Here is a 22,319-nt window from a genome sequence, read left to right on the forward strand (position 1 = left end):
CTCTTCCGATCTTTATTAATTTATTTATATGTTAATTTCAACTGAGGAAGATTCTGTGCAAAACGTTTTTGACATTAAATTTTCTTTTTACAAATCTTTTCTTTTCTTTTTTAAATTTTTACAATATCATGTTATTGTATCATGTGATCTCATGTCACATCACACCTTGCTCGTTCCTTGGCCGAGTCAAAATTTCTTACTTGTTATTTAAATAGCATATTTAAATAACATATAAGCTATAAAATGTAATTTTAACTTTGTGGCTATTTTGCAGTATTGGAAACATTTGGAATTATTTAGGAATGCAGTAAGTCTCGAGTATGCAGTAAAAGGCGAATGGACAAAGGGAATTTCCATTTGGTTGATCGAATAAATACTTGAATCGCTTAGGTCAACAGGTGCCTCAAAGGTAGTTGATTAACCAAACTCTAACTCGCGTTATAAATTGCGTCAACAGGGCGGAAATACGAAGTGGCAAGCTCAATAAATTCGCTTGTTCATGATTACCGGCGTACGAAGCAAAATGGAATTCGAGTAAAATACGCCACATTAAAGCGCTTGTGTTTTATTGATTCTTCGTAGCACGACGGGGTTCATCGATCGCGTGAGTCGACTTGCTGAAGAACAGGAAATAAAACTTCAATCAAACGTAAATTAATTTGTGTTATTCGCGTTAAGCTCTCTTTTCGACGATCCAAAGAATTTCGGTGCTGAATTGCCGAATCAATATTAAACGAAGATAATTTATTGCATAAAGTAAAAAATGTCTATTCAATTATCAAATATAGCGACATCGACTGACTTTTTAGTTTAATGCTATAAAGAGTCTTAATTTTTGTTAAACAAGTTTACCTATTTGATTATTAAATTTGTATCTCTTTTTACTCGTGTTTTCTTAAATAATTATAAATTTACGAGGTGTGATAAAAAAATATGATGAATGTTGAAATAAAAAAAAAAACTACATTAAAAGACAAATTACAATTAGTCTCCTTCAAATATTTCCTCTCGCCTCTAATACACTTATCTCACCGTTCTTATTACTTGCTAAAGTAGTAGGTACTGGAAGTCCTCTTTCATAAATGCCTTCGGCCTTTTAACAGAAATTGCCGTATCAAAAGTGTGTGACGGAGCGTTATGATGAAGAACGAAACCGTTTGCCCATTTCTCAGATCTTTTTCTATGCGTATTCTTCGTTTTTTAAACGTTCTATAATAAGCCTTTATAATATTCTGAGATCACCGTAAATGTTTTGAATCAATTTAAGACATCGAGACAGCCACAGCAAAGGCACTTATAAAAGAGAACTTTCAGTATTGCTTTAAGCGGTGTCTACAATGAAACTTAGGATTTACGATTTAAGAAAATTGACCAATTATAATCGATTATTTTTCTCACATGAAATGAATAAACGATTAGTTAATTTTCTTAAATCTTAAGTCTCATTGTAGACGCCACTTTAACAAGTGGCAAGAATGATGGGATAAATGTATTAGAAGCGAGGAAGAGTATTTTGAAGGAGACTAATTGTCTTTTAATGTAATAAGTTTCTTTTTGTTTCAACATTTACCTTATTTTTTTATCACATCTCGTACATCAGTATATCGTTATTAACCCTAGGTATACACACTGTTTTTTTGACGACGTCGTATACACACTGGGGTCCCGGGGATCCCATCCATATTTATTACTTTAACTCTAGTAAATATGAACATATTTCAATTAATTTTTTTTTCAATCAATAGATATTCGACCAAGGAACAAGCCCATAATGTTTAAAAGTCGATAGAATTAAGTAGCTCCAAGATATATGGGTTCAAAGAACAAAGAAAGTTAAAAAACGCAAAAAAATCTCGATTCAGCACCTTTTTTCAAAAAATCATATCTTTTTTGTTTATAAACCGATTTGTAAAATCCTTGAAAATTCTGAAAGAGCATACTTGAAATAGTAACAAAAAAATTTGGCGATCCGATATTTTAATTTTTTAACAAAACTGCAAGCAGTCCCGGGGATCCCACGCTCACTTCAACTGTTCACTGCTCGGTTGTTGAACGACAATTGTCGTGCGTAAACACGTCTTCCTACTGAGGAGATCCCAAATTTTTTTTACGTCAATATCCCAAATCTCTCCCCTTCCAATTTTAGAAATGCCAAACCAAGAAAGTTTCGCTGGGATCCCGGGGACCCCAGTGTGTATATCAAGGGTTAATTATATACGACGAGCAAATAAATTATTAAATTCGTTACAAATTCTTCTAAATAATTTTTTTGTACAGAATGTACTTTAATTACCTTTGCGTCTCACACGAATTTACAGCCATTTATTTCACTACGTGCACAATTTAGTATAATAAGTTTTTAATTGGAGATTTTTATCCTATAACCGCGTTGTTTAACAAAGGGATAAAAGTTACATCGCTAATTGTACGGTTTCGACAGGAATTAAACATTTTTTTCTCGTAATATATGACATATATATGTATATATATTGGAGGCGGACGTTTTAACCGATAAAGTTATCCAGCTGATAGCTTAAGCACAAGTCAAAATAGACACGTCCAAGGATTTAATGCTAAATCCGCTTTGTGCAGTTTGGCGCGAGTAATTGGCACTTGTTTCGTACTAATTGACAGTTTTGTGCTGCGCTTTTATTGCAAAAATAGACGATAAGGACAACATAAATAACTATTCTTTTTTATTAACGTTTACATTGTCAATATACATAGCTATGCATATTTATGTTAACATTTGTAATAAACTTAAATATTTGTAATTTTAAAATCTTTTTAAATGATTGTCCAGTTCTTAAATGTATTTCGATTAACTCTTAACAAAAAATGCAGTTTTTCATATTTCAGAGCCTAGCTTTTATAAATACAAAAAATTAATTAATTTATTAAAGATATTAATTTTATTGCAATATATTTTTTTACTATCTTTGTGTTTCTAGAGAGCGATAGCTTAAATAATCAATAAGAATAATTAATATTATATTCAAAAAGCCATTTAAAAATGTGTGTGATCTAGAAAAAAAAATAAAAAGTCCAAAATTTCTTCAATCGTGTTAACTTTTTCCAAGTTTCCAATTAAGTCCCTATAGTCATAAAAAATTAAGAAAAAAATATTTAAAATTTTCTCTTAATATATACAAATTGTATTAAAATAACCGATAAGATTATTATTATATTACCAAAAATCTCTTATTTTTCAGGAAAATAGCGTCCGCAAAATTTGGCAGGGACGGACGATTAAAATTTACGAAATTTGCTTAAGAACCGGCCTGCATCTCTCAAGATAAGGCAAGGCGTTGCGTAATTGGGTTAAACCGATGAATCACAGTTCTTAAGCTGTTTACCCTCGAGATCTCGCCTCTTTCGCATATTGTTCTTGCTATCGCGCCGTGGTAGTAACAATGAAGACTTTGAGTCAGTCAGATATAGGATATGCTGTAAATTCAGCTTCAAACACATTTCATCATCACCATCTTATTCAAAGTTGAATAAATTTTGAATAAGTAATTAAACACATTTCTCGAATATTTAATAAATGCGTTATTTAAATAAATAAAATATTCAAATAAAAAATTATTAAGCAGAAGTAATTCTCGTACATCTAAATTTAATCGACTCGTAAAATAAAATGACAAGACTGATTAACGCATTATACATTTATTGAATTTCAAATGACTTCATAATATTTTAATTAACGATACGGAATTCATATTATCTAATAATATAATATTTTTTGTAATAAAAAAGGAGAGAATGTTCGATAAAATTTTAGCAGGAAATGATAAGCATGGGCCAATAAAGAATTGCGTAAATAAATACCAATTTTCCGGTTGCAAAAAAAGCAGGAATGCAGATGTATCTGAAAAATGAGGTTGCCAATGTATCACGCTCGTTCAATGAAAATATTCAATGCCCGTACTTTTTTTTTAATTAAATAGAAGTGGGGCCATATGTGTGTTTATGTTACGTGTGTGCATGACATACTCAACGAATGGCATGGCATAACGTCATTTTCAAATTGCGGGATGTCATGCACAGATCTCATGTCATCGGATAATAACGGACACCTGCCTTGCGATTTTATGCCTCAATTCATCGTGCTTGGATGATGATATTTCACATGGAATAATAAGGTAACTTCTGGTTCAAAATATGCCTAATAGACTTGTAATACATATGAAATATTATCACCTAATAGTTATATGAATATATACACATACATTATATTAATGTTACATTGGCAAAATAATTATCATCTTATCAATAGTTTATTAAAATTTGTTTCATTAAAGACTTCCAAAATTTTTTATTTTTAATAATACAGAATAAACAAAATTTTTTTATAGAGGTTTTCTTATAGAGGTTTTCGAGTTATAGAGGTTCGAGTTATCGAGGTTCGACTGTATTACGATAGATTTTTAGTATTTTGGTATCTATTTTGAGCATTATTACAGTTTTATTATTATTATTATTACTTATAGAGAGAGTATGTGTTTCTATTTTATTATATAAAAAATAAAGGATCAGTTGCTTTATAGGTTTTTTTCGTATACATAAATCCCCTAACAATATTAAGTGCCTGTAATTCTTGTATTAATTGCTTTAAAAAAATCTGATTATCTGGCTTAAATAAAATCATAGCAATCGCATTACACAGTAGTAGCGATCACATTGAATGAAATCGTGGAGCGTTCATGTCATAGCGCTCCTGGAAAAATTCTTTACCCGTATCGAATTCTAGCCGCGCGTTCTCCGTCGAGAGTATAGAAAATGTGCGTACGTGACAACAATTCTCCACGACGACTCCATCTCGACGGTGGCATTAACCCTCCCTGGTTTGCAGATCGCATGCGTAACGCGGCGCGACGGGAAAGCCACGCGCGGCATCACGTCCCTCGTCATATGCACACACGGTGAATTACACACGACGTCAGACACACTTCGTGATAGTGAAGGATGTCACCGGATTTAATTCGGCGGTTTGTCGGTACTCGAACGATCGAAACCGTATACCGAGAGTGACAGAGACAAGGGCGCATCGTGGGTTAGTGGTCGGAACCCGCGGCGAAAGAGGGGGGGGGGTCGAGGTGGTTGCGCGAGCCGGGGGAGGAGGAGAGGGAGGGAGGGCCCGAAAGGGGTGGAGAAATACTCCTCTCTCTCGTTGTGTGTTGCCCCGGGTACCAACAACGGTGTTTTGCGATGAGGGATGGACGGATGTGACGTCACGGGAGCTCACGCCGTGATCTATGGCGGCTGATAATGAAAGCGCAGAGGTGAGATACCGCGATGGAAACTATACCGTATAAGCTATAGTTTCCGCGGGAGCCGTCACACGGCAATGCCGCAGCATTCAACCAACCCCCTCCCTCCCCTCCCCTCTCCACCCCTCACCCCCACTTTCGCATCCTCCAACCCCTCTCCCGGTTACCACCTCGCCACCGTTTCCTCTCGCAGCTCATCGCGAAATTATATCTTCACAATGGGGGATTCGACGCGGTGACGATAAAAGCTTGAATTATGAATATCGGTTAATTCACGTTACGCATTCGGGAACCGCGATATGGATGATCTGGCGCCAGCGTTACTTTATGACGCGGTCGCGCGATTCCGCCGCTTCGATGGCGAGCGCGCGAAAACTTGTAATTATCGTGGTACGCAATGCCGCAAATTCCATTCGTCCCCGCGATAACAGCTGGAGGCCTGCAGGTTACGTGTGCGGTACGTCGTTGTCACGTATGGTGAATATGAGCAATGATAGTTTAACAAATAATTTTGCAAGGTCCTAGAGCGCGGCGTATTGTTGCAATAAAGAGAGCTATAAAGTCATGATATACAATCGCGGTTGGTTGCATATAGTTTATAGATATAAAGTCAAAGGGCATAAAACTCGGTTTCAACTTAGAATTGGTCCAACTTAGGTTGGTCAACTGTTTTTCCAAACAAATCAAGAGTTATTTTTGATTTATTTAAGTAAAAAATCCTTCAATAGAATTCATATGCTTCGATTACGTATGTAAATAACACACAAGTTTCTTAAATTTAACATATAAACAATAATAATTTAAACTAGACCGCGTAAGTAAATATCACAAAGAAATTTGAAAGCGCCTTTTATGATCAGGGCTGAATTTTGATCTAATAATATTTCTATGGTCTAATAATACTTCCATATAAATTTTTTAAAAATTTCTTAAATTTAAAATCTAACAGTTTATCTGTTAAATAATTTGTTAAAATAGTTTTTATTAAGAATATAACATTATTATGCTTAAAATGTTTTTATATTTCTTTATGTATTAATTTGGGTACAAGAAATGTAACCTAATTATGTAAAAATTTAATTATACTTAAATAAATTAAGGGAATAATAGTAATAAATAAAGTAATATATAAAATTTAAATATGCAAGTTAAAATAATTTAAATCAGTTGCATGTTAATTTCTCTCCTTTTTGTATGCAGAAAAGAGAAACGTGATCGAAATGTAATAATAACTAATTAATTACACAATCACTTATTGACACATTCTTAATATTTAAAATGTTTCTGATTATTATAAAACGCGTTTTAATATTAATTATTTAAAATTTATTTAACAATAATGTAAAGAAATCAATAAATTACAAAACATAATATATTCATACAAATAAAAAATATTCTTGTAATATTTACACAAACCAGATACAGTGTTTATTAAATTTTTTAATGATTTTTTTACGATTTTGTAAACAGCAGAGGCTTATCGTTTCAATAAATTTTATTTCAATAAAATTATTTCAATAAATTTTAACATAAATAAATTACAAACATCAATCTGATTTTAACTCATAATATTAATATTAAAATAAATAAAAATCGATACATTTGATTATTTTTTAGCACAATATATTGATTAAATAAATTAAATAAATTAAAATTTATTCGTGTCCAAATAACTTTTTAATTTTTTATAATTGCAATGAATAGAAGTACGGAAATAGAAATAAAAATCATTATAAAACATCCTATGACGAATGCATACTCAATCTGAAGTGTAATTTGGAAATTTTTAACACGGAAATAAAATCATCAATAGCAAATGTCAGTTTAGTAAATTAAAAATTTTCACATTAATGCAATTTGGAATTTTTATGTGATAAAACAGATTGAAAATTAGAATCACTCTTCAAAATATTAATTTCGCGCGTGCAAATTTTATTCAAATGGATCGTTATACCTGACCTGTTTATCTTAACATCTTGGTTAAAGTCTGCTTTCAAAACATTTCGCAATGACACAGAAATACAAATTAATTTCGTATTTCAAAACACAACTTTCCTAATCGGACTTACATTACTTTCGAAATAAACAGCTTACATATTTCCAACTTATTGGAATTATATGAAGCAGGACATTATTTTTAGATAGAATTTCGTAAAACATTTTACCTAGGGATTAATCAAAAGTTGGAATGCGATTATTTAAGTTAGTAAAATGCTACATTGGTCGTTCTAACGATACTTTCCAAGAACATTATCGGATTTCGATACTCTAAGTTAGCCGTTTTTTAATTAGATAACATCTTATGTAATTAGATATACGCGACGCAAGAAAAAAAGTAATCAAATATTCGATTACGTGGTTCTAATTTCCAATAACTTCCGGCAATCCCATCACATAATTTCATTAATAACTGATCTAACGGATATATTCGTGTCTAAAATAAAATTGGCATAGAAACTGTTAATTATTAATTAATGTCATTGATCTTTAATTGGCAAAATTTTGTAATAAAAAAACTTGAAAATCAAAGAAATAATTAAATAGCAAACAAAAATAAGAAATGCAATTACATGTACGTTTGTACGCTGTGTATAGACATCACTGTAACATAAAGAAAGAAATAAATGTATTTAAATTTTGTTTTAATACCAATTTTTCTATTTATTTTATATGAAAACGAAAAAGAATGCAATTAGAACAATGTTATATCAACGATGTTTATATTGCTTATATAATTCGTATAATTTTATTATTTTTATTGTAATACATTTTTATTATAACTTTATCGCGGGAAAATGTGTGTGATCAGAATGAAATGTGCAAGTTTTGTGTGCGCAAAAATTGCCGTAAAATGATACACGTATATATTTATATTACAGAATTTCCAAGAGATAAAATTATCTCTTCCGTCTTTCAGCTAAATCTTTTTGAAGTAGAATCTGTTCCTCAAGTTATTCAAAATAACGTTCGGTCGATTCGCTATCATACAAGGGGTTCGATATCGCTAGGAAGCCATGGTGATCCTTCTGCTCTTCTTTTCTTCTTGCGGAGGGATGTATATTTCGCGTTAACCCAGAAACTCGCTTGGTACGAGCTTCTTATAAGTCGATGAGCTTCCTGAGAACTCATCTGGAACTCGGATTAGGCGGCTGCACGAGACAAAAAAAAAAGAAATACTACGAGTGCGAGGAAACATAAAGCAGCTTACATGGCGAGGCACTGCAAGGAATGTTCAGCATGCAAAGGAAGTAGCCACGAGACAGAGGCGTGAAACTCGAATAAGATCGCGGGAAATCGTAACCGTCTAGCGAAGATTTTCAAAGAAGGCGTTATTATCGACAACTGCCTAAGGCGCTTTGCGATATTAAAGCGTTAATAATTATGAAAACTGTTCAACTCGCAGAGGAACTTCTACAAAGACGACCGTAATAAATGCGCGGCATCGTAATTTTATAGCGGGAGCTCATCGCGGCGATTTTCAACACAGCGCCACGTGCGCTGTGCGCTACTTTCAAACGAATTTCGATGCCAATCTCGGCTGCGGCGGATTATCGGGAGCGATTATTTAACAATCTGTAGAGCCATTTTCAGCATCAGAAGCTTGCGAGGTCGTTCACACTCTCACGCGCAATAATCAATAATTTTAAATAGAAAAGTTTCCGCATTTTTCATTCCTTTACTCGTAAAGGAATTGATACTTCAATTTTTTTTCATTTCTTTCTGTAGATAACATTTAAAAGTGAGAATAGAAAATAATACTCAATTTTCTTTCCCAAATAATTTATATATCAATGTTAAAAATATGTCAGATATTCATGTTAAAATTAGATTATAAATCTAATATCGTTGAATTTATTAAACTAACGTGTAAACCAAATCTTTTACACATACGTTGCATTAGCTTGTAACCGCATTTTAACTTTACTGTACTACGAGATTTGAATTTCACCGAAGTCAAAGTAAATAATTTTCTTCAAAGTGGTCAAAGAATCTGTTAAATTCTATTGTCTTCAAGGATTTCGATACTTGTTCGTTATATAATTGCGTTAATTATGCGCGATATTTGAATTATATCACGTAAAACTGTAACTTATCCGCTGACATAATATACAGCTTGCTGCATTTCTTTTTTTTTTTTTTTTTTTTTCAAAAAAGAAATGCACTGTAGAAATTTAATAATTTTCTGTATTTTATCACAGTCTGTGCGTACCTTAATACTGTCATCTGGTGAAGACATAGCTCATCGTCAGGTGAACCAACCAAAGATTAAGGAACGCTCTCGAAACTCCGTTCCCGTCGTGCACAGCGGCTGGCAGTTCACCTGAAATTACATCGGGGTTATTACATCTTTCAGCTTATTGTTCAATTTATCAAATGAGGCTAAACGAAAAAGTAATCCACAAGGACAGACACAATAATTAAAAAAGTCCAGTAGAAAAACCAATTAAATTTAAACTTCTGCGATTTTGATTCTTTGTTTAATAAATTGGGCCTTGTATATGTCTCTATAACCTACAAATACAAAAATTGATTTTTTAATAACAAATAAATTTATAAGAATATATAAGAACAAGATGATTTTTTTATAAATTAGTAAGATTTCAATATTACTTGCATAGAATAAACAATCTTTATGTTACATAACACTTTTGATTTGATGCGAGGTTCATTTTAAAGAATAAAGAGCGTTTGCTTTTTCTTCTGAAAAGTTTGCGTTTCCAAGTTTAATTGGTTTTCCTTTTCAGCTCTTCAGTGGCTAGTCGTCATGTTGGCGCCACAATAAGAACATTTGCCACAGTAAAGTCATTGAAAGCTTCTCAGATCGAGTTAAATGGCTCGAAAATCGTGGTGTTAAATATTCGATTTCCGTAGAAAGCCCGTGCAACGGGCGTGCGCGCGCGCGCGTCTCTCGTCGCAAGAACACATTTGTCATTTCATTAATGGTTGTGTTCCGTCTATAGGTTTTCCGTCAGATGCAAGCCGCTGCGGGTTGACGTATTTTCGTGGCCTCCGTTTAATCGCTCTTCGACCGAGTTACGTTTCCCAGATAACGGTTGAGGCCTCCGGGCTTTCGAGAAATTAGGCGGATCTTATTAATGGCTCTTAAAACACTCTGCGCTTTGATGTCCTATGTTCATGTATTTACACGTACGAATACGATAGATACTGTGCGATCCAGATAAAATTTAAATGTCTCCGCACTCATTGTCAGTAAATTATTCTCACACTGATAGCCCTCTGATATTCTGATATTCTAAGTCGGCTTTCTAAAAGATTAGTAATTTATTCTTCTATAAAATTAGCAATTTATTAAGATTCATGGTTTTATTTTTAATTAACTAAGAGAAAATATATATACATGTCGGTAAGGACAAAGAGATGTCTATGCAAATCTATTATTTTATTACATAAACACACACTACACAATTAAAAGTGTTTAGCTTAAAGAATAAGATTAATTTTGATCCTTACTCAAGGTCTCTACAACTGTGAATCATCACTGAATGGTCAATACTTATTTACCATAAACAAAATTTGAATAAGAGCCAAAATTAATTACGCTTTTTAAGACTATTTAAGAATATTTATATTTGTAATATAAATATTGCAAATATTACATTCCAAATATATGGATATTTTTGTTTGCCGATTTATATTGACTTATTTATCTTTTCTTAGATTTTTCTGCAAACAAGTCAGTTATTATATAATATATCATTGCTATACATTATTTTATTCAGTAAACTAAATATTTAAAATGTCGATAGTTTAAAATTAAATGTTATATTTATACACGGAAAGAACACTTGCTGAATCCAGATCTAAAAATAATTTTTGTTCAATAATCAAAATAATTTGTACAAAAGTCAAAATAATTGTTAAAATATCAAAACGTTTTATAACAATGCTTATCAGTTTTAACATTCCAACAAATTATTTCGATGATTTAATAAAAAATTATTTTCAAATCTGTTTTTAGCAAAATTTTTAGATCTTTCAACAAAATCGTTCTTTCCGTGTATAATTTTCAAATTATGTATTTATATAATTTGAATATATGTAATAAATCTAATTATTTTAATTTTAATATTTTGTTGTTTGCGTCTCTTATAAACACTGTTAATTTTCCATATTTAAATAATAAATAACAAATTTAATTATAGCGATAAAAATTTTATTTGATGTAATTAAACTCATATATTTTATAAATCATATTCACAATCATTCCCCCTTCCGCTATAATATGTCTCGATATCGTCACAGTCCCGAAATTAAAAATAAATACATTTGTTAAGATTATTTTCCATTTGCTACGTTTGCTTAATGACGGAACCTAATTCAACGATGTATATCGATAATTGCTTCTTTGTTCTGACAGTAATGTTTCGCGGTCCACTATTATGTACTTCTTCTCTATCGTATCGATATTATTCTGACGCTCTGCTGCGCTTCGCTTTCCAATTAAAAAAGTTCTCGCTTTAATCAGTTAAAATATTTTTACGAGCTTTCAGCCTTTCCGCAAAATAAAAACTTTCGATTTTTTTCTCACACATTCTGCAATAGATATGTATTTTTCCATTATTTCATATCATAGCTGTTTTCATAACAGTGGACTGCGATGGCATTAATTAGCTCATTAAAAGAGATAAAATATTTATAAATAATTTGTTTTTATAAATATAGTCTCATGTTTCTGTACATGATGACATTCTTCGAGTTAGATTGATGGAGATGAATACTTTTTGGCCATTTATTATTAATAAAAATAGATCTATTTAATCTATACAATATATTGCGAATCGAACAAATGTAAGCACACGTAAATCTTGATGGAATATTTGTTCTAACAACTTTCTTGAATGCAGAAGTCATTGAATTTATCGAATTTGCATGACTTTTTATTTTCAAATCATTTCAGCTTTTCAAGATCAAGATATTTGTAAAATTTTCATTAAAATTCTTGATACTTAATTTTATTAAAAACATTAACACATATTTGCCCATAATTTCTTGTCTGCCTATTGATTTAAATTGACAAAATAATGTTTAATAGAATATATAGGTTAAACCTCAATTAATCAATGACTTAAAATTAAGCTTAAATTGTTTGTCATTTCGCTCGATGAGATATAATCGTGAGAAAATTGACGAGATGTAGTTTTAATCACCGAGGCTGTACGTCAAAAATATTACGGGAATAATACCGATGAATATTTTTCGCTGCCAAGTTTCCCCAAGCATTATTCGCGGCTATCGATCATACGAATCGTCCCGGGCATCGGCGTAACGTCCTTCCGGTCCGCGTCCTTCCTTTTCTGCTTGTCGTCGGGATGCCCATCGATAGAAATCGCGGTCCTGGCCGTGTTCCAGGATCGCCGTGGAATTTGTCAATTCGTCCCACTCGATCACCGCCCCCCGCCTACCGACTTACAGCTTCTTCACTTCCCACCGCCCTTCCTTTTCGCTGTCTTGAGTACCACGTACTGTCCCTTCGCCTACCCACTTGCTCCTTCAATTCTTTACCGAGTTTCAAGTCCTCCTCCTCCTCCTCCCCCCTTTCCCTTCGTTCCCCACAAATATCCCTTCAACTTTTTCACCATTTCTCCTTTTTCATCTTTTTATTTTCCGTCCTCTTTTTCTTTTTCGTTACAGTTTCTCTGTTTTCACCTTCTTCTCGTATCGATCTGCCGATCTCATTTCGCACATCTTCCGGGGATTTTTTTTCTTTAAATGACCGACACGCTGCAGATCTTTCTTCCGGTTTGCTCGCAAAAAATCACGGAGATCCTAAGATCTCCTTTATCTGTCTTAATCCCGGCATTCGTTCCGGCAGCTCTCCGGGAGAGAACCAGAGAGCGCCCAGCATTTTTCAATGAAATACCACGGGAACGCCGATGAAATGTCAGACTGTGCCGATGGCAGACGTCAGCCTTGTTGAGAACTGTTCTCCGGCGGTTTAATGATTACCGAGAAGCTGCATGATTACGCGAGTATCGCTCCTTTTCTTCCTTCCTTACTTCGTCGACGATTTTTTAATCTACCGAGAAAAGGCTTCGACGAATTAACTTTTCTAACAAGAATCACCACGACTTTATTTCATTTTTTGAAAGTAATATCGAGATAACGTACATGAAAAGGATGCCTTTTAGCCGAATATTCGATATTTCAATACTTTTACGGTTAAATATAAAAAACTAAAAAAATGTAAGTGAGCAGATAACTCGGTGGATTATATCATAAAACTACTTTAAAGTATTCAAAGTAAAACAAAAAATAAAATAAAATATGAATTCTTAAAATAAAAAAATTGTTGCGTCTCTAAATATTCATCTATTTAGATTGACAGAAATAAATGCTTTTTTCGGACATTTATTATCAATATAAAAAATAGCATCCTCTTGTTAGGGAAATAAAAATCTAAAAGTATAAAATTCAATAATTTACTAAGTAATAAATTTTTTCAAATTATCTTGATTATTACAGTGATATTACAGTGTTGACTCGATATTACAGCGATATTTCCATTACAAGGATAAAGTAACTCCATATGGTCAAAATATGGGTACATTATAACAATCCGTGACAAAAGGTCACAGCCGCCGGTCTGTTCGCCGTTGTTCGGCTCCGTTTCTCATTGCTACTTCGATTCATGCCCGTTGGATACATTTCCTGTATGCGGCAGAGTGTCCGCCAACCTCCGGCGATGAAGGGGCAGAACTTCCTATTGGCCACTTCCTATCCCGCTAGTTCAGCGTTAGGAATTCCAATTCCCGGTGCTTGTCCCTCGGCTAACCACAAGCCGGGGCCTTAAATTTAATCTTTCGATTAGAAATCGAAAGGCCTGAATGCGAGAATTACGTACTTTGTCTAATATTACAAAGTAGCCAAGAAATATTCAAGACGTTTTGTTTTTCTATTTTGTGTCTTTAACTTAACTTCATTAACGGTAGCAGTACCAAAATATTATATTATATTTCTTACAATTGAAGATATCAATTGAGATATGATCAATGAAATTGATATATGTAATTTGTATCTATTGCATAAAATCATATTTTATACAATAGAAAATATTTTATACATGTACAAAAGATGATATTATATTATCTTAATTATTAATAATGAAAATAAAAGGATGTTATTATTTTAGAATACACATTTTGATAATAAATAATAATTCATTTTATAATAAATGAATTCTTAATTAATTATACCATACAATCAATAATAAAAGAAAATCAAACTTTTTAATAATTGCTTTGTTTTTATAACTTGATCTGCATTTATGGTAGAGGAGACCATTGAATTTTCTTTTAATTGATATAATATTCACAATTTAAAAAATCGCGATTTGTTTTTTTTTTTAATAGATCTTAAGCATCTTGTTACGATGTGCTTGAAAAAAATTTTTTAATGCATAATTTACGAAACGAAACACGATGACCGCGATGACACATGATGTGCTTAATGTCAACTTCTTGGTCGTATACTTGGTAGAGATAACAGAAAGAAATTGATGATGAGGTCATAGAAAAGGTCCGAGATCAGTAGGGGAAACTCTATGATTTATGCTTCGATATATATCCTACAGCTGTGTTCTTCGCAGCGCGCTATTATTATAAATCTAGAAATATCCAACTGCGATTTATTGCCTCACTATTCATTCTCTTCGTTATTTACCGTTGCTAAATCAATTTTCAGAAAAAACGTACTAAAGACACTTAAGAACATACGGATACAGCCTTGGCCATAAGTATAAAACACCCCCACAAGTTGAACGTTTTAGACCTTTAGACCTTTAGACCTTTAGACGACAAATAAATTAAAAAAGAACAGTTTTACTAAAAATAATATTTATTTTTATAACAGTTTTTATATTTTGTTAGTCATTCTTTAGCTTTTATTACTGCATCATTTTCTATAAAAAAATGCAATAAATTAAATTTTATATTAATGGCCATTGTATATATTATTCATTGCACAATTAAAAAAATATTGAACTATATAAATAGTACTCGGAAGTGATTTTTCGTATTCGTTAAAAAATCTAGGACTTTACAGGTGTGTAGGTTTTGAGATTTTCTGTATACGAAACACTAATAAAGTTGAGAAAACGTTGATGATTGGATTGGAATCGAAGGTCATAAGTTGAAGCGGCCTTTCGATGTGGGTTCTATTTCTCGAATATATCGGGTCAACTCTACAGAGCACCGCGATCACGTACTAGAATTTAGTATCGTTTGCTTCTTACGACTCTGTGGTAGGAATCTGAAGTCGCTGACAGAAGGACCGAATTGCCACGAGAGCCACGTTCCGGAAAGGACCTTCGTCTCTATTACTTTATTCTACTCCGAGCTTGGGTTATTCTTAGCCTTTAGCGACTTTGACGACTCGCTCGTTCGATGGCAAAGAAATACGTCGATTCTTAAATGTCTTTTACGCTCGTTTGGACAATTTAAAAAAAAAACATCAAAGTTTTGCATTCAGATCTTTGTTACTCTTTTTTTTAAACAAAATTTAAAATTATTTATTTATTTTAATACACAAAACAAATATAATACCAATCGTTAAAATTATATTTACATTAACTCTTCATTAACAATACAAATAGTAAAAGCTTTTCTGATGTCTGACCACTTGTAATAATAACTGGCTAATAAAAGCTTAATGACACGTTACGTTAGCAGTGCATAATTAATTATATTATTTCCAGAAATCTGAATATACTAATAAATCATTGACATTTCCTGGGTATCCAGAATAACAATTTCTATGAGATTTTATTATATCTGTGAAATATTATAATTATCTCTCCTAAACCGTCTAAAGGAAATATTTATGAATTAAGTATATTCTTCATTTAAATTTAAATATTTAAGTATGTAGAGAAAAATTTCCTTTTGAAAGAGAAGGATTTGTTTAAAGAATAATTGAAATCTCAAATTAGAGACTTTTATATTTGGATGTTCGGAAAGTGGACCAGTAGTCGACAGAATTAACTATTTCAATTAATTTGAAAACCACGTAATTAACTGTGCCTGATAATTACGTCTTAAGCTGTTATTTGTGTGTTATTGTTATCAAATATAATTAAATTTCAGAAAACATTTTATCATTTTCAATTAATTGCGACTAATGCAAACTTTAAATTTAATATCAACGGCCATATTTTACCTCATTTCAATAAGACTTTTAGTAATGTGTTGATATTATTGACTTGTTATATCTATTGAAGAAATGTGAAAGGGCAGTAGCAGACATAAATGCAGTCCGTGTCTTTCTCAAAATTAGATCAGAATCAATTAATCAAGTCGGCGTTTTATCGTGGCCACGAAATTAAAGTCGCGGTAGACGCCGGAATGGAACGGAGGCTCCATGTAATTGGCTTAAGGACATTCGGCTTGGAAATTCAGGCCCCGAGAGCGCACCTTAATGACCCAAACATTGCGCGGTTCTGAGTTGATTAGCGGCGGAGGCATTCGGGGCCGGGGGGCATTTTAATTGGTCCCGCCTAACCTTCGCCCTCGTACTCGTCTCAAGCTCGCTATACCCAAGCCATACCAGACACGAAAGAGAAATTACCGGATTACGTCACTGAGCCGCAGGGCACGGCTGTATCTTACCGCGAAACGATTTCTCATGTGAAGCCACGTCTCCGGAAATGTTCGAGGGAATGTCGTATGCCTTTAACAGCTCGTGAAATAAGATTCCCTCGAGAACTGTAAATCTCCAATCGAAGACTCGGTCCTTACTTGGGTAAATGCCTTAATAAAAACCACTTCCATTGATTGATTTAAAACTTACATATATATATGATATAGTATTACAAATTTCAGATATGTATATAAAAAAGTCGGTTGTTTATAATTATTGAAAACATATTTAAATCTCACTTTGTTGTGAGATGTTATATTATGAAATGTAACGTGATATAATTTTCATTCAAAATTGTAAAGTTTATAATTGCGTGATAGTTAATAAATATGCGGTTTATTTCATCTGTTTGTTCCTTCAAAGGGAACAACGAAAATTTATGGTTTATTAAAACGAGAATTTCAATATGAACACAATGAAATTTGTGGACTACAAGTAAAATTACATTAGCCTACAAATCACTTTCTGTCACATATACCAAATAGATGAGATTAGTGAAAACTAATCTCATTTATCTGTACGTATTGGTTCTAGTTAGTAAATTATTTACGGATACGTACATACACACATAATTTATTCGATTCGTTGTACAGATTGCCTGATTCCTGTTTCAGCAAACTGAATTACGCTTTGACAATCGATTGAAGGCAAAAAGCATTAAAACATGGTTTAGTCAAAATCAAGGTTTAACGAAAAGATAGTGTTTCGGTTAGTTAGATTGTACAAATTAAAATAATTTTATATAATAAAATTAGGTTCTCGCAATGATATCATTTTTACAATCACATTTTTGCATTCTAATTAAATTCTCAATTATGTATTTTGTACTTTATCCAATTTTACGTTTTGCATTATTCATTTTATACGCACTGCAAAAAGCTACCTATTTTTAAATATTTAAAACAATTCAGTACAAAATTCTAATCTTTTGCACATCGTGCAAAATGATAATTTTATTTTCATACTTGATACATTTATTACGTTTGTCAAGAAATAATCTCGTTATTCATATATTATTATAACATTTATAAAACATATTATAATTATATAATATATGTATATATGGTGCGTCCAACGTTCTCTGATTTTTTTAATAGATTTCTATTGACGTCATACGGTGATGAATAATATGTATTGTTCTTTAGTCTTATGTTTCACTAACAATAAGTTATCGTTTATATATTCATAGTGCTACAACTAATATCCGTTCATTTTGTAATTTCATTTTTCAAGAACGGAATATATTAGGGAATTTAATAACCTTAGTCACGCGCCAAATCGCTCGAATACATTAATGACAACGTGAGATGGCAGACTCAATTCGATCAATACCAGAGCATGAAATCCCTGCGGCTGACATTGTTCCTAATGCGTCACAATACCGTTTATCTCGTACTTTGGTCAATGTGAATCGCCTATGAATGTATGAATTGCCCCAAGCGAGAATGACCGCTTTAGAGCTTTATTTTCACGTGAAACGCGCTACGATAAATATTAGCTTACACATTAATAAGCTATTGTCATATAGATACAAAAAGCCTTGTAAATAAGTACTGATATATGAAATCTGCTGACTACTTTAACAAATTGACAATCATAATTCTTATTTATTAATATTTATTATTATTAATTCATAATTTTTATTTTATCAAAAGATGTTATAGAAATATAAGTAAATAAATAATTATGCTTTTGAATTAAGCATCGCGTACAAATTTTGTAATCTAAATGAAATAACAAAATAATCTAAATTTTTAGCTAAAAGGAGAAGATATATGTATATGTGTGAAATCTTTCGTTTCTCAGAAAATAATGTTATACATTGTAATAAATACTTAATATTGCAACCAATATATTTTTAATAATAAAATAAATAATGGAGCTATAATTTTGCACATGTATACGTATTAAAGTTTCCAATTTCATAAATTTCCTTTCGATCAAGATTGGTCTCCATTCAAGCACCTCAGAATTCTTTTAAATCCTTACAACACTACATATATATAGGAAAAAAAACTTATGAAAAATTCAGATTTCTCTCTGAATATGTATAGTCTCGGGACTCTCGGATATTGAAAGGGCTAAAAATCTAGTCGCGCGGAAAGCTCATGGCAAAAGGCTCAACGTCATAGGAGCGAAATCGCGTCGCGACGCTATCGCGGCCACCCTCCGTGCCGCAAAGTCGTCCGTCTTGCGCGAGTGCCTTATTATGCTCGTCCGAGGTTAACGCCGTTCTTATCCGCGCACGTGAGCCTCGGGTCAGGAAGCATTAGACGCGCTTTAGCAGACGTGAGCCCGTCGCTGCTGCCGCTCGGAATAAAGCTCGCAAATGGACGAAAAAAGTGGTCGCACGATAACGCGCGCTCCCTTTCCCGTCGAGGTGTATTCATTGCCCCCCCCCTTCGCCGGTACAAACCTCCCTCCCCCCCTCCCGGCCCCGGTCATTCCGCCGTCGACCCCTCTCGGTCGTCCCCATCACATCACGACTCGCCCCCATTTCCATGTCGCCGTCACATTAGGCTGCTGGCATTTCTATTTCCATGAAACGTGCATCCCGGTCGTACTCGACGTCATCGTCGTCTACACGAGGCTTCTAACAGCGAACGACGACGTTGAATAAAGATTGCGCCTATACGCCGTAAACGACGTTGTTTAATCTTACGGTATATTGTGCTTCCGTTATATTCACACGGTGGCCCGTCAGATCGCCGCCGGTGAAAAAAGAAAAAAATAATCTACCGGTAGTAACGCCGAAATATATACGTTCATATCTTTTGTAGCTCACTCGACGTGTTGGTGGAAAACGAAACATAAATTCGATGTTCCATGAGACGCGAGAGTCTTCTGCTGAATTTATAGGTGACATGAATCAAAATCGAAAAACTGAGTTCCTCTATATATTTCGCATACTTTACGAAGTTTTCTAAATTTACTCAAAGTTTACATTTCATGCAACTTTATATCTTTATTCTGGATATTACATATGTATTAAAGAAACACAAATGTTACATAACAAACGTAAAATAATAATAAATTACGAAGTAAAGGGAGATTTTTCTTTCGATTTTCTTTGTCCACAGTCGCTGATTAAAATCATTTTGAAAAATTAATCCCAACGAAATGTAATTCGCGAAATTGAAACGGTAATATTGCGATAGCAACTGATTTTGTAGATGACAAATCAAAATCGGAAAACTGAGTTTCTACATTTCTCATACTTTACAAAGTTTCCTAAATTTACTCAAAATTTGCATTTCGGTTATATGCAATTTGGTATTTTTATTCTGAACGTTGTGTACTAAAGAAAGAGAAATTTTACATAACAAAAAAAAGATGAAATTATAATAAATTATCAAATAGAAAGAAATTTTTCTCAACTCTCTTCATTTAGTGTCACTGATAAAACCGTTTCGAGAGATTAATCTCAAGGAAACGTAATTCGCGAGATTGAAGCGGTATACTATTGCGACAGCAATGAGTGCACTCGCGAGGAATGGAGCGATGACACGAGAGAGGAAGATCAAAGGTGCGTTTTCGAGATTATGACAGGCGCACGAAAGATTAAGATTTCCCTTGTGCCGAGTTTACTTTTGAAAAGAAGTGGCTTCCTTCGCGAAGGCGAGCTGTTGAAACTGTTGAAAGCAGCGCGTATTATGTCCGCGAGAAAGGAGGAGGCGGACGCGCTGTGCTTTCGTATATCTCTTCGTATCTCTCATTCTCTTATCGGCGTCTGTTCATCTCGAGAATACAGATATCCCGGCGAGAAAACATCGCCCTTCCTTTCGCGAGGCAGGGCCGTCCTTTTTTCCCCGCCGCGCCGTCTTGGCAAACGCGCGAGTTTCGTTATGGATCATCGAGAAAGGAGCACAATGCACATTGTGCATTGTCGAAGTATCAAAAGATTTGTGCCACCGTCAGCTACATCAAAACGGACGTGGCGTCTTCCGTGCTCGGGACTGTTCTCGCTTAACGTTTCTAAAAGCGCATTGATCCTGTCAGCCGAATGCGAAACCGTTTCCCCTGTTTCTTACGTGAAAGATACGTGATCTGATTTCTCACAACAACTTTAATATCGCGAGTCGAGTCTTCAGCGGGATATACAAGTCGATCGTTTTGCATTTTGCTAAAAACTCGGAGGATGATTATACTCCCGGTGCACTTCTCGCGTATTCTTCATCCCTCTCGTCCTTTCATTTCTCGTACTTTTAAAGTTTTAAATGTTCTTTGCTACATTTTTTATTACAGAAGCGATTGGTTTTTTCTTTGTTTTAAAAGAATTTTATCGTAAATTTACTTGTATTGCGCGCATTGTGCTTCAATTTTAGGCAACTACATATTAAGAACTTCATAGATATAGAAAGTCTTTTATTCTCAATAAGATGTAAAAATCAAGTTATGTGAAATTAAATTGGAAGAAGGCCAATACCGGTCATATGGCAGAATTTTGGTGTTTCTAATATTTCTGTGTGATTTTACATACATATTCTAGTTTCAACAAACTGCGTGCGGAACGGTTACTTTTGGATTCCGGATTAATCGCGTCGCGGGGGAGGGGGGATTTTATTAGATGCCGATAAGCATCAGTATTTATTAAATTAGTAGTTATTAAATTGATTATCAATTTAATAACGTGATAATACAGTTCTGTTTTAAACAATAGGCTGCGTTGAATTCAAAAGTAACGGCATGCAGATTGTTAAAACTAGAATATGTATGTAAAAACACATAGAAATATTAGAAGCACCATAATCCTGCCATATGATCATATGACTGGTATTGGCTTTCTCTCAATTTAGTTTGTGTTATACATAGACGGTCGAAATATATATATACAGGGTGTCTCATACTCAATGGTACAGTGATTGTGGGGCAGTAGTGTGGACCAAACTGAATAAAAAAATCCTCTACCATTTTGCGATCTTCGCAATAGTTATCGAGATACTAATCATTAAAAAAAAATTTACGCCAAGTATATACAAGTGTATCGTACATTAGGTACATCTTATCTAAACCAAAAATATTATTTTAACAAATAAAAGTTGTCCAAAAACAAATATGAGATTATACAAATTGCCAAGTATCTGATTAGACATAGAGAGTAGAGACAAAAATATTTTTTTAATAAATCGTTTAAATTATTTAAAGTTATATACAGCAAAAGTTTAATGCCATTGTCTTTCCAAATAACTTTAAGTTTCGTAAAACAGACTTAAAGTTAATAAATGATCAATAGAATCATAGTAAAGCAAAAACTTGGCCATTATGTAAAATTTTTTCTTTTTTTAAAATGATTAGTATCTCGATAACTATTGCGAAGATCGCAAAATGGTAGACTTTTTTGTTCAGTTTGGTTCACACTACCTGCACAAGTGCTGTACTATTGAGTACGAG

General features: G+C 33.2%; 1 protein-coding gene across 1 annotated transcript in view; it reads right to left on the reverse strand.

The window, feature by feature from the left end:
• Positions 1-22,319, reverse strand: part of LOC105451861 — a 294,443-nt gene that overhangs the window by 12,289 nt on the left and 259,835 nt on the right. Inside the window, exon 10 of the mRNA XM_011692558.1 lies at positions 9,484-9,594. Within this exon, the coding sequence (XP_011690860.1) occupies positions 9,494-9,594 (101 nt within the window). The 3' untranslated portion in view covers positions 9,484-9,493. The remainder of the gene's footprint in view (positions 1-9,483; positions 9,595-22,319) is intronic.

The sequence above is a fragment of the Wasmannia auropunctata genome, unplaced genomic scaffold (assembly GCF_000956235.1).
Source record: "Wasmannia auropunctata unplaced genomic scaffold, wasmannia.A_1.0 LD336042.1, whole genome shotgun sequence".
Taxonomy (NCBI): domain Eukaryota; kingdom Metazoa; phylum Arthropoda; class Insecta; order Hymenoptera; family Formicidae; genus Wasmannia; species Wasmannia auropunctata.